The 15112-nt window shown below is 40.3% G+C and overlaps 1 protein-coding gene across 1 annotated transcript in view; it reads right to left on the minus strand.

Annotated features, from left to right (window-relative positions):
- The window catches only part of csrnp2 (cysteine-serine-rich nuclear protein 2), a 70758-nt gene that overhangs the window by 6234 nt on the left and 49412 nt on the right, over positions 1-15112 (minus strand). Inside the window, exon 3 of the mRNA XM_028798529.2 lies at positions 4824-5083. Coding sequence (XP_028654362.1) covers positions 4824-5083 — 260 coding nt within the window. The remainder of the gene's footprint in view (positions 1-4823; positions 5084-15112) is intronic.

The following is a 15112-nucleotide window of genomic DNA, read 5'->3' on the forward strand; positions in this document are numbered from 1 at the left end:
TGAGGAAAGCTGACATTGTCACAACACCACTGGGTACATCATACAAAAAAAAAAATTGTATGAAATTAGCATAAGCCACCCTAATTCATAAGAAAGTCATCACATTCAGGAATCAAGAACTCCATCTACATCCTTAATCAACCGAAACTGCAGTGGACTGTTTTATTCATTTTTGTATCTTTTCACTGAACTGAATAACATCAAACTGTTTCTGCTTAACAGGAGTGGAGTGGGTCTCAAAAACTTCAACAAGTGAGGTGACGACATCGGCCCATTATTCACTGGAATTTTCTTAAAATTTGCAATGAGTACACGGCTCGCTACTTGCTATGAGCCTATGATATGAATTACAGTATATCAAAACTGTTGCCAAACTTAAACTGTACACTGTTGTTTAGACACAACTTAAAATTTGACGACGTGCTTAAAAATAAAATTAATAGACCTTTACTTAATTCAATGCCAAATAATTACCCATAAGGCGGTTAGGCAGCCTAAAGCAAAGTAAGTGATTACAGGTATGAAACAATTATTTTCAAAACGATAATTAAACTGTTCATTTAAAATAGAATAAATTATAACTGAGGTTATCAAGAAATCCTCACATGATTGAAATGTTCCATTAACTTCATGATAAACTATAAATGTCCTAATATGAAAAATTCCTATTCTGTGCTTTATAACTTTATTTCATTATACTAATAATCGCAGCTGAAAACCACTAATTATTACTCACGCCGAAGACCAGAGAGCAATAAAATGCATAATACATAATCTAAACTAATTATTAGTACCAAAGAATTTAAATACTAGATATGAGATAAAATAAATTGCAATAATGTATATGCTAACTGAAATGTAGCTGTATCGAAATCTGCAAAAGGCAGTTTTGACCAAATTTTTCGCTGCAAAGTTTTGTACAGACAACTAAAACAACTTGATGACGTAATACGGTATATTATATAGGACTATATAAATCACAGTACCGGACAGATAATGTTTAGTAGTTTAGAAAATTAAGTTTAATGTCAAACAGTAACCAGTACATAAAATTTATTTCATGAAACGGCCGTCCCATGACCAGACCAGAGTCCGCGGCCCACCGGGCATTGCCCAAATGCCCTAATGGCCAGTCCACCCCTGCTGCTTATTAATGTGTTGCTGTGTACACATGCCAAGTGAAATGTATACATTGTATATATATTTATTTTTATATATACAGTCATATGAAAAAGTTTGGGAACCCCTCTTAATTCTTTGGATTTTTGTTTCTCATTGGCTGAGCTTCCTTTTAATATATGACATGCCTTATGGAAACAGTAGGATTTCAGCAGTGACATTAAGTTTATTGGATTAACAGAAAATATGCATCCTAACAAAATTAGACAGGTGCATAAATTTGGGGAACGCAACAGAGATATGACATCGATACTTAGTTGAGCCTCCTTTAACAAATATAAACAGCCTCTAGACGCTGTCCTCCTATAGCCTTTGATGAGTGTCTGGATTCTGGATGGAGGTATTTTTGACCATTCTTCCATACATCTTCCATCTCTCCACTTCAGTTCAATTTGATGGCTGCTAAGCATGGACAGCCTGCTTCAAATCATCCCATAGATTTTCGATGATATTCCAGTCAGGGGACTGTGACGGCCATTCCAGAACATTGCACTTCTCCCTCCGCATGAATGTCTTTGTAGATTTCGAACTGTGTTTTGGGTCATTGTGTTGTTGGAATATCCAACCCCTGCGTAACTTCAACTTTGTGACTGATGCTTGAACATTGTCCTGAAGAATTTGTTGATATTGGATTGAATTCATCCGACCCTCGACTTTAACAAGGGCCCCAGTCCCTGAACTAGCCACACAGCATGATGGAACCTCCACTAAATTTGACAGTAGGTAGCAGGTGTTTTACTTGGAATGTGCTGTTCTTCTTCCGCCATGCAAAGCGCTTTTTGTTATGACCAAATAACTCAATGTGTGTCTCATCAGTCCAAAGCACTTTGTTCCAAAATGAATCTGGCTTGTCTAAATGAGCATTGCATACAACAAGCGACTCTGTTTGTGGCGTGAGTGCAGAAAGGGCTTCTTTCTCATCACACTGCCATACAGATGTTCTTTGTGCACATTGCGCTGAATTGTAGAACGATGTACAGATACACCATCTGCAACAAGATGTTCTTGCAGGTCTTTGGAGGTGATCTGTGGGTTGTCTGTAACCATTCTCACAATCCTGCGCATATGCCGCTCCTGTATTTTTCTTGGCCTGCCAGACCTGCTGGGTTTAACAGCAACTGTGCCTGTGGCCTTCCATTTCCTGATCACATTCCTTACAGTTGAAACTGACAGTTTAAACCTCTGAGATGTCTTTTTGTAGCCTTCCCCTAAACCATGAGACTGAACAATCTTTGTTTTCAGATCTTTGGAGAGTTGCTTTGAGGATCCCATGCTGTCACTCTTCAGAGGAGAGTCAAAGGGAAGCACAACTTGCAACTGACCACCTTAAATCCCTTTATATCTCATGATTGGACACACCTGTCTATGAAGTTCAAGGCGTAACGAGCTCATCCAACCAATTTTGTGTTGCCAGTAATCAGCACTGAGCAGTGACAGGCATTCAAATCAGCAAAATTACAAGGGGACCCACATTTGTGCACAGCCAGTTTTTCACATTTGATTTAATTTCATACAACTAAATACTGCTTCACTGAAAATCTTTGTTCTGAAAACACCGCAGTACTCAGATGATCCTAGGAAATGAAAGACATACCACTGTTATCTTTTTAGTTGAAAGTAGAGTAAATTATTATGCAGGCTGAGAGGGGTTCCCAAACTTTTTCATATGACTGTATATAAATTAGATCGGGTTGTTCTCTTGCCATCTTTATGTATAAATCTTTTAATTAGAAAAAAATATGAATTTGTTTCTGGTAAGAGTGAAGATTTGTTTTGCACTTTAGTGTTTAAACTTTGCTCAACAATACCCAGGTTGATGTTTTATTTAGTATACTGATATTTATTAGAAATTACTGTAATATTGATTAATGAAAATATCCAAGTAACTATGGTATATCGTTATTGTTGAAGTGAGAAGTCAAGTAAAATGACCCCTTTCATTGGCTATCTACACAGATTACAACATGCAGGTTTTCGAGGCAACTCAGGCCCCCCTTCTTCAGGCAATGTTCTACATCTTGCCTGAAGAAGGGGCCTGAGTTGCCTCGAAAGCCTGTATATTGTAATATTTTTAGTTAGCCAATAAAAGGTGCTATTTTGCTTGACTTCTCACTACATCCATAATGGCTAACACGGTACAACACCCTTTGTTTTTGTTGATTAATCTGTGGAAAGCAACCTTATTTCTCTATTATATTAAAAAAGTTTTCCATCGTGTCCATGTCATTCAGCTTTGACCGCTCACCCAATCATCGCTCCCGCTGCGCACATCGTCTCTCCATCCCACCCTGTGACACTCTCAGTGCTGCTAACTCACCCTTAGGCGCAGCCGCTCATAATGGTAAGGCAGAAAAGCAAATTATCTATTCAACAATGTAGAAATTTAAATCACGACAGAAAACAGTGGCAAGAGTGGATACTGAACTTCAAAAAAAAAAAAAAAAAAAATGAACAAAAAAGAACTGCATATACTGTAATAAAAATCAAGAACAAAGAGAATCGTCCAATAAACGAGAAAGAGAAAAACATCCTGAACAATATGAGAACAGAAATGCAAAAAACACAACGTTTATAGCATGTAAATTAAAACTAATTCACAATATTGTTTTTGATAAGGCGTTAATGTCATCTAATTTTGTATTTTCTTTTTATTACTTTTACTTTTTTACTTCTGCTTTTTACTACGTTTTATTATTCATTGGCATTTAAAATAGACAGTTGTAGTGAAATACTCAAGCAACTGATTTTCTATTTGTTGTGACTAAGGATCAAACCGTCTTCCTCCCACAGCCGGCATACTCTTCTATATATCATCTCTTTAAATACAATCGCTTTCTCTAATGGAGGAGCGCCCGACGCCCTTCGAGTGGCTCAGCCGCAAGATAGCGGATGTCCAGCGTCTGCCCCTGGGGGTTGGTGAGGGAAGCAAGCAGGGGGCGGATCCCCCAAGTTATTATTATTATTATTACTAGACAGTAATGTCAGACTGCCTGATAACGTGCAGTGAATCCACTTGACTTGAGCATTCCTAGTTTTCATCTTCTTTCTTTGTGCGTTTAGCATTCGTTTGCTCAGAGGTTGATGCGCTTGCTGCTTCCTGAGGAGCTCTTCTAGCAGCCTGCTTCTTCTCTTCTTTCTTTTCGTGTTAAAACTGATTAAGTCTGTGTTTGTGTTGCAAATAAATAATTCAATAGTAAAGCAAAAAATGAGATTTCAATTTTTGATTATTAATAAATTTGCAGACCTTTCTGAAAAGAGTTTTTTCACTGTGCCATTATGGTTTATTGAATGTAGATTGATTGGCAAAAATGGCAGATTTAATATTTGAAACAGAAGGGCTCTGAATACTTTTCTGGATCCACTCTAAATAAGTTAATTTAACACATACAAGAAGGAATTTCACCATCCTCTGTAAATAATAATAATAGTAAAAATATATTTAATTTATATAGTGCATGTGATAATAATTACCATATAAATATAACAAAAAGATGTCCAAAACAGCATCAAACAGCTCCAGACCCTAGCAAAGGTAGGAAGAAAAGGCGCATGTCTTTGGGAATGGAAGACGTCAAAAGATATAAACTGAAAGACAACACGTGATGGCCACCTAATCATCCATTTGCCTGCCCCCCCCTACGCACCTTCATCTTCCGGGCATTGAGTTTCTCCTCTCGTAGATGCTCTCGCAGAACCTGCCTGTGGCTGCTCTCTTGTTCTCGTGCAAATTCTCCCAGGGTGTATCGGCGAATAGCACTATGGTGACGAGCCATGCCAAGAGAGCTTCCCCCTTGGCTGGGCACACTGGTGAATCCTTGCCGGCGAGAGAAGTAGTACACCGTCACAGCATCAAAACGGACACTCTTCCGGCCCAACGACTTCTGCCGCCTCAGGATGGATGCAGCTACAAAACAAGGAGAAGGAAATTGTGGTCAAACATTGGTGGCAAAGTTCCGAGAATACGATATCTTCACAAGCTGAAACCGAATGGAGAGACTGAGCTAAGATGAGAGCAGGAATGAGTATATTGGTACAGCTAACATATTTAAGGAGACCAAGAATGTGTTCTGTTGTTAGAAGAAAAGTTAACGCATCTAAAGCTTTTGACCTCAAGAATTTGTATACATTTTTAGTGTAGGCTTGATTTATTTTTCCCATCGTTATTAATTCTTACCATTTTGATGGCAGCATCATTGCATTACTATTTTGTGGCTTGGCTTTTAATGCCATCGTCGCTAATTTGGCTGCTTTTCACCTTTGGTGTAACCACGTTGTTTGCAGTATTGGCACTCATTGCCAAGCACACAATCATAATGTCGATATGTTTGACATTCAGAAAAATCGAGGACCGTACACTTCCTTAAAGATAGCCATAGGAGATCAGTGTCGTGAATGTATCATTCACAAAACATTACGCTGCATCTTGACTCTCACCCATTATTGACAAGAACTGCACTAAATTTGAAAAAGCCACCAAAGACACTTGTGTCCGCTTCATGGAACACAAGCCAGCAGTCTGAGGCTCCTGTTTCAAAGAAGCACAGACCCCTACTGGTCTGAATTGTCTCCATATTGAATTCGTTTCTTGTTATTCCAAGGTCCCATGAAGAAACCTTACGTGGGAATCTTAGTTAAGTTCTTATAAAACATTTCTGGCTGGGTTTGATCCTTTTTCTTTCTCAGGTGAAATGTTTGTATAATTATTTTACCATCATCATTCTGTGCCACTATTTTTGTTGGAGTCTGTTTCTAGGAAGCATCCCGGTTGCCAGGGACATGGTCACAGGCGGTACAATGTCTGATGTTTTTAGTGTCACATGTTAAAAACCGGCATGACGTTCTTCTCCTCGTCCATGATTTCGATAAAACTCGATAAACATTTTTTAGGTTTTGTTTTTTGCCTATTTGGTTCTCATAAATATTCCTCTCTCTCTCTCCTCACATTGAGTTTGTGTTGCTGTTCAGGCTTTGGGGATTTTGATTTATTTTACTTCTCGGTAGTGACCCATTTTTGAACGTAATCTTATTTTATTTCGTGATCCAGCTTATAATAATCTTTATTCCTTGTTCCTGGTGCTGAACAAACAAGTACTTATGTAGAACATCATTTTTTAAGTTGTTTGTTTATTTAGCTCAACACTGGCATTCATGTCTCTGGTGACTCTTCCTATGAAGTCAGTAGACGGATTGGGAGAGCATGGGGCGGGTCATGAGGTTGCTGGCCGGGGGTGTGTGGTGCTCCAAATACCTCTGCAAAAGGATGAAGGTCCAAGTCTTTAGAGTCCTGGTGCTTCTTGTCTTGCTATATGGTTGCGAGACATGGACGCTATCCAGTGACCTGAGACGAAGACTGGACACCTTTGGTACGGTGTCTCTTCAGAGAATCCTTGGATACAACTGATCTGACTTTGTGTTGCTCACAGGGTCCCAAATGAGGCACATTACTTGCACTTTGAGGTAGCATCAGTTACAGCACTACGGCCATGTGGCATGATTCCCCGAGGGTGATCTGGTGTGCAGGATCCTCATTGTTGAGGACCCGAGTGGTTGGACCAGGCCAAGGGGACACCCACGTAATACCTGGCTACGGCAGATAGAGGGTCATTTCCGGAACATAGGACTGGACCGTGTGTCTGCCTGGGGGGGTTGCCAATCAGGATCCCAAGCTGTTTCTTCATGTGGTGGGTGTGGCAATGCGTTGTACCAGTGCATGCTCCCTAACCTGACCTGACCTTATCCACCTTGTGCTAACTAGAAATTTTTTTTTTGCCCTTACAACTTCATGCAAGAATATATTTGCAAACAAACCACCTGAGAAGCTGTAAGGCATTACTATTACAGTTTATTTGGATCGTATTAGGAATAAAAGGCAATATTACTGTATATAAAGTGTGCACTCCGTGGTCGTTATGCCACTGAATCAATAAAATGCATCTCCATCATTACCTTTAATTCAACACTGGTTTTCTTGATAACAAACTGTCTTCTAAGAAATAAAAAATTTTGATTATATCACACACAAGAGTCTAGCTTCATAAAGTCCAGAATAGGAGTCACTCCTGCTAGGCTACCGTGATTACTTATAGGGTGTAATGATAATGAGACAGAGGAGAGGAGTCAGGTGGAGAAGTTTGTTTCAGTGTAAAGAGAATTGTCTTCATCTTAGCATCAGTAAAAACAAATAGATGGAGGAGCCTAAGGTGTTCCAGATGATGGACTCTCTGTCGGGCAGACTGCAGTTTGTGAGACTCAAGGACTGTGTGAGCAACACTGGAGCACCACAAGGAAAAGCCCGGACTCCTCTACTCTTCACTCCGTATACCTTGGTCTATAAATATAACAGCAGGTCAGGTCACTTACAGCAATTCTCAGATGATTCTGCACTTATGGGGTGTGTTGATAATGGGGATGAGACAAAGGATAACTTGTTTTCTTGGTACAAAGAGAATGGTCTTCATCTTAATATCAGAAAAATGATGAGCCTGTGGTGTCCTGGACTATCTGCTGGACAGACCGCAGTTTGTGAGACTCAAGGTCTGTGTCTCTGATACGGATGTGAGCAACACTGGACACCACAAGGAACAGGCCTGTCTCCTTTTCTCTTTACTCCGTATACCTCAGACTATACATATAAAAGCAGGTCATGTCACTTGCAGAAATTCTCAGATGACTCTGAACTTATGGGGTTTATTGATAAGAGGGGATGAGACAAAGGAGAGGAGTCAGGTAGAGAAATTTGCTTCTTGGTGCTGAAAGAATAAGTTGGCAACTCAACATCAGCCAAATCAAGAAACTGGTTATTGACTTTCACAACACCAAAGAGCCTCTACGCCTGGATGTAGTGGTGGTGTGCTGCTACAATATTTGGAGGTCCACATCAATGACAGGTTGGAATGGTTTTGTAGACTCTTCTTCCTTAGAAGACTGTGTTCTTTAATGTGAGAAGTGACATCCTCTCTCTGTGATGGCCAGTGTGGTGTGTTGGGCTGGTAACATCACCTCAAGAGAAGACCACTAAATCAACAAGCTAGTTAAAAATAGCAGTCAGCTACGGTATGCACTCTGGACTCCCTGGAGGTAGTAGAGAGTTAAAACAAAACAGTGCTAGTATGAACAAGGCTGTACATCCTGTCTGTGACATACCAACACTGAGTACTTTCAGCCAACAAATCATTCAGCAGAAGTGCATCAAGAAATGCAACGGGGGCTCCTTTATACCAACAGAAATATACCTGCATAGTACCTCATTGGGACTGGGACTGACAAGGCAGCACCCACCACACGATAAAACAGCTCTGGATCCTGGTTGGCAACCCCCCAGACAGACACGTGGTCCAGTGCCGCCCTCTGGAAATGGCCATCAATCTGCCACAGCTAGGTGTTACATGGGTATCCCTTTGGCCTGGTCTTTCTGATCGGGTCCTCAACAATGAGGATCCTGAAAGCTGGATCACCCTCAGAGAATCACACCACATGGCCATAGTGCTGTAACTGATACTCCCACACAATGCAGGTAATGTGCCTCATTTGGGACTCCATGAGCAACACAAAGTCAAACCAGAGAGACCCAAAGATTTTCTGAAGAGACACAGTACTGAAGGAGTCCATTCTTCATCTCAGGTCACTGGATAGCATCCATGTCTCGCAACCATATAGCAAAACAGGGAGCACCAGGACTCTAAAGACTTGGACCTTCGTCCTTTTGCAGAGATATCAGGAGTGCCACACACCCCTTTCCAGCAACCTCATGACCCCCCCCCCCCCCCCCCATGTTCTCCAAATCCGTCTACTAACTTCATAGGAAGAGTTAAGTAAACCTCTCAACGAGGTCGACACTCTCTCTGCAGACAGACACACTGATGGCCATGACCAAGAGGTCATTAAAGGCCTGAATCTTGGTTTTTATCCAGGACCCTCAGACACCTCGCTTATTCTCTCGAGAGCCCTGATCAGAGTCTCCATTGACTCAGTGAAGATCACAGCATCATCAGCAAAGTCAAGATCAGTGAATCTTTCTTCACCAACAGATGCCCCACAGCCGCTGGACCCCACGACCCTGACCAACACCTATCTATCTATCTTATAGTGCCTTTCATGTCTGTCTATCTATCTATCATATAGTGCCTTTCATATCAATCTATCTATCTACCTATCGTATAGTGCCTTTCATATCTATCTATCTATCGTATAGTGTCTTTTCATATCTATCTATCTATTGTATACTGTAGTGCCTTTCATATCTATCGATCTACCGTATAGTGCCTTTCATACCTATATATCTAAATCTAATCTAAGTTACTTTTTTTCAGGGTTGTCAACATGAGTGCAGACTGCCATGCCTGTAACTCGGTAAGGGAAGGCTTTCAAGTAAGCCCTTGGCTTCTGTTAGAACAGTTGTGCTGCTTTTTCAAAGATAACCTATCTGGGTATTGAGCGCTGTCCTTGAATGTAAGCAGGAGTGCAGGCATTGAGGAAGCTTCTGGCCTTTGCTAAGGTATTCTGAAGTGTAGCTCCTTCACGTGTGGTGGCCCGAGTTCAGACTGCCATATCTGTGGCTCAGCAGAGGCAGCAACAGAGCCCTAGCATCACTTCAGGCTTTGTATTTCACCTATAACCTGGCAGGGACAGTGATAGACTTATGGCCACTGTTGTGTTTTAGTCATTCTGAGTGAAGTTTAAAAGATGTGTTATAGACATAAAACAAGCTTAATAATGTATGCATTTCAAGTACTGAATTGTCCACCATTAATAAAACAATCTTAGAGATTAAAGTGCCATCCATCCATCCATTTTCCAACCCACTGAATCCGAACACAGGGTCACGGGGGGTCTGCTGGAGCCAATCCCAGCCAACACAGGGCACAAGGCAGGAACCAATCCCGGGCAGGGTGCCAACACACCGCAGGACACACACAAACACACCCACACACCAATCACACACTAGGGACAATTTAGAATCACCAATCCACCTAACCTGCATGTCTGTGGGAGGAAACTGGAGCGCCCGGAGGAAACCCACGCAGACACGGGGAGAACATGCAAACTCCACGCAGGGAGGACCCGGGAAGCAAACCCGGGTCTACTAACTGTGAGGCAGCAGCGCTACCACTGCGCCACCATGCCGCCCGATTAAAGTGCCTTTCATTACTATTTTTTATGGCAAAATTGGATTCTGTTGTGGTGTGAAATTTTGCATACAAGTTGATAAATATTTTTTATGTCTTTATTTGTAACATAGACAAAGCAATGTAATATTAGTGTTACATTATTGATAACAACAACAATGGTTTGATGGTTTAAGAACCCCTTCCCCCTTTTAGGAATGAGTCTCTTTGTAATTTTACGACAGGGTTGGGGGAAGTGTCTCAAACAAGTCTGGCCAATATCTCTCTGCAGGACTCCCAGTCAACCCCCCCACAGGAAAGCCAGGCTGCCTAACTGCCAAGCTTTACCTTAACACATGGTTTGGAGGGCAGGTATGATGGTTTTCTATCCCTCCACTGGTCTGACTGTTGGAACTGGCTTGTATCAGAAGCCTTTAAGAACCATGATGCCCTATTGGCTGTAGGGTTTGGACAGAGAATCTATAAATTAGATTGCTTGACCCCTCCCTCTCTCTCTCTCTCTTACCAACTGATGAAGGAGTATCTCACACACCATTGCCATGAGGAGCACAACTAGGCAGCCTTATTGAAACAGGCATGCGGCCTGTTCTGAAGAAAGCTGACCCCAAATGATGCCTTAACTAGAGACATTTTAAGTAACTAACAAGTCTGTGTGCCGCCTGAAACTACACATCAACTACACATCAACATTTATCAGGTTGTATGGTTGCCAATATTCAAATGTACTTTGCATATTGTTATTATTTATGAATTTTATCAATAATACATTATTTAAAGTCTAACTTAACTCCTGCTTGTCTTTTACTACACCTAATTTCCTGAGGTTATACATGTAGAAGGGAAGGTGGGGAGAAGTTATATACTATAATACCTTATAAACAGTTAAGTCTGTGAGATCTGAGGCATTCTGACAAAGGCTACTTATTAATAATACAAAAGGGGAAAGTAGAGTAAAATATTACTGTACCAAGACAAAAACGATGCCATCAAGAAAAATCCCGTCCAGGAGGCGCCCTCTCTAGAAGCACTTTTAGCCACAAGCTCATTCCAGTACGGTGTGCTAAGAAAAGCCTCTGGGGGTCTTTTCTGCCCACTGCTATCAGGTAATTCAATGCTCCTACCAAAAGTAGTTGTTAGGTTTATTTTTATTTATTTATTTACTTATTAAATTGATTGGATGTGTTATCTGCCCTGTGAGTCTGCATTCTTGCTTTTTGTGTTTCTGCTGCTATATGTATCTGAATATCCCCTCAGGATCTAATCTAAAACAGAGTTACTGTAGACTGAATGGCGTCTAACGGTGTGAAGATTTTCTCGCACTTCTTCATTTAGCCTCCAGTGTCTGAAACAAAGAGCCCATTTTAGTTTTTATTTTAGCAGAAGATGCTCCAAGTGAATTCATTGGTGTGTTGCACAGAATTCTTGATGGATTATTAATGCACATTTATGCGGTAACCTAAGGTATCTAGTAGGTTACTTTTGAAAGACTGAAGAATTTAAGTTGAACAAACGGATTTATGTGCATATTATCAGCCCAGCTCTTCACCATTGTTATAAATAATACATACATGTTGAAATGTGATGAGAGCAATAACAAAGCAGTGGGAAATACAAAAATTGTAGTTTTCCCGTCATTGCCACTTCTGAATTAAGTGTGAATCTGTTCCAAAATACTGGAAAGTTTAACTCAGAATTATTTCATGCTCTGTGGCAGGAACGCTGCATTGGTTTGACTACAGAGATACGAGAGGCCACCCATCTCCTGCAATACGATTTCATTTTCAATCATTTATACTTTACAAACATTCTTAAGCTGCTTTACGCCAAATACGCCTAGACTCTAAATTCATAAAGTCTATGACTTGCATCCATTTCAATTTAAGATGGATTGCTTTGGCAGCCACTTAGGCACGAGGTGTCCCGCCATATTACACAGTTTTTTTTTGTACACTGCATTAAACCCCCAAGTCAATCAATCAATCAAGCAAAAAAATCTTAAATTTCCTTATCATCTACTCTCTTTCATCAATAAAATATGTGATTTGCACACATACTTGCCGAGTCACAGCTGAGTGAACCTGCTTTTATTAAAGATCCCACCAAAGTCGAGCCACGTACATCGAAAGGCTCATTACCACTGCATAGCTGAGGTTCAGAGCATTCAAATCATGCATAGTTGTCTACGATTGGTCATTCATATTACATGTCACAGCTGTGCATAAACGGCAGAAAATAAATTGTTTGCGGCAGGTCACATCTTAATGCATAAGCTTCTGTGACAGTGCACGGGAATAGTTCAGCTGAGCCACAATAAGACTTGAAGTTTGTACTAGGGAAGTGTCTTCTTCATCAAAAAAAAAAACCAAAAAGTTTAAGAAGTTACAGAATGCTAATGATACAGATATGAAGACCTCATATCACAGTTTTTGGCTCTGTTGAAACAGAGACAGACAGACACACACACTCACACATTCACTCACTCACTTTATTAATCCCAAGGGGAAATTCACATAACATTCACAGAACAATATATTTGTTAAAGGGCTCAATGCTATGCTTGATTTGTGAGTACTACTCAGTATAACTCTGAAGTGTCACAGTGTGCAGTTTTACCGTTCAAATGTCATGTGTTTAATTAGAGTACCCCGACGGTGTCTGCTACACGCTCTCCACTAGTCTTCTGAGCAGTGCTCTTCCAGTTTCACGAGGCACCGTTCTTTGATGGAATGTCTTTGTATCACACTACACCAACACTAACACTTTCACGTGGGGACCTCCCATCATCTCGAACGAATGTCACTGAATCAGCACCATGCAAACTTTCATGGGGGGCTGCTCTTTGATCAGATGTCACTGAATCACACAGTGCCTCGTCACACTGCTGCTCCCAGTTTCGTGTGGGGGAACCCTCCCCAATCGATTGAATGTCACTGTTCCACTACATGTTTTAAGTACATCAGTTTTCGACTTGCATGCCAAAAATGTGCTGTTCAGGTTGATTGGCCCCTGTGTGAACGGTAAAGTTGTATGTGGGTGTCCTGTCCAGGACTGCTTGGAAAAACATTGTCTCCAACACTGGAAGAACCTGCCATGAAAATGTATGTATGTATGTACTATGTTTATTCCAGACGTGAAATGCAAGAAAAAAGAACAAAAACAAAATAAATAAAAACACACTAAACTTCAGTGGGCTAACTGCAACAGAACACATGAGAAGATACAGTATGTAAATTGCAGCACAAAATCTGTTGTACAAAATGTCAGGTCTTTGTGTGTCAAGTGGTAAATAGAAAGTGTTTCATGGACTTATTATTTATTTTGGGGATGAGGAAATTATTTTTAAAGGTTTGGATGGCTACGTAATTATACATACATACTGTAGTTATAAACGGTATACTTGCTGCTTCTCCAGGTGCTGTGCAAGCACCAGCCTCTTATAGAAGCTCTGTATTGCCAAATTTCCTCTTGGGGACAAATAATGTCTGATTGCTTGTTCATTCTACCTATCATATAGTGCCTTTCAGTTCTATCTATCTATCTATCTATCTATCTATCTATCTATCATATAGTGCCTTTCATATCAATCTATCTATCATATAGTGTCTTTCAGTTCTATCTATCTATCTATCATATAGTGCCTTTCATATCAATCTATCTATCATATAGTGTCTTTCAGTTCTATCTATCTATCTATCATATAGTGCCTTTCATATCAATCTATCTATCATATAGTGTCTTTCAGTTCTATCTATCTATCTATCTTATAGTGCCTTTTATATCTATATATCGATGTATCTTACAAAAAAACTTGATTCCAGGATTTCGCATCATAAGATGTCTTGGTTATGCACTGTAAAATCCAATTTTATTAGGTAGACTTTATTATCCCAGAGGGATTTTTTTTGTGCTTTATTTAGTTGAAAGTGGCGTGAAACAAATGTTTTTATTCATGTGAAGACCTTATTTAAAAAATTTGGAGTGTTATACTCACTAAGTGCCTTGAGCATGGTGAAGATGCTATATGAAAAATGTATTATTATCCTTCAGACATTCGAAGCTCCTTTATTGAATAAGCAGAATAATAGCTGTTTATTTTTGGGTATGTAGTTTAGGTGCAATGATGGCAAAAACCCATTAGGGTGTAAGGGGTTAAACTCAATGCGAAATGATTTAGAGTGACTCCGCTGTAACACTGAGGTCTACAAGAACCCAAAAGCCTTATTATTTGGTATTATTTGAAGTTGGACTGCTGACATGAAGTTATGCTAACCAGTCCATAATAATGAAGAGTGAACACCGCAGAGTTCACTTCGCCTCAAGTCCGGTGAAATCAAAGTAATGTTCTGGAATTTTGCCGAACTACGCAAAATGCATTGAAGTGAATGGTGTAGGAGGAACTGAACTTTTAAGTGTCCCCGAGGGCTTGGAAAAAGTCTACCAATTATACTGGACCAATTATTGTGGCCAAATATGTGATCCGAGCTGTGAGGCAGCAGTGCTAACCACTACATCACCATGCCTCAAAAAACAAAAGACATGGACGGAAAGAATACTACAAATAAAATAAAACAAATGCCCACAAACTGGCAATAAGTAAATAAATGATAAATCTTTGGCCAATCTTTGGATACTCATTGGTCATGCCACCAAGCCGCAGCACGTGACAAGCTGGTCCCACTGCTTCATGACACGGCTCCAGTACAGTGGGAACGTCTTTTTTGCTTTACATGTATCTGTGCAGATTCCTCGCACATTCTCCTTGCATCAAGAAGAAACGGCTTGTAAAAACTAATAAATCTTTTATTCTT

Source organism: Erpetoichthys calabaricus, chromosome 3 (genome assembly GCF_900747795.2).
Source record: "Erpetoichthys calabaricus chromosome 3, fErpCal1.3, whole genome shotgun sequence".
NCBI classification, from domain to species: Eukaryota; Metazoa; Chordata; class Cladistia; order Polypteriformes; family Polypteridae; genus Erpetoichthys; species Erpetoichthys calabaricus.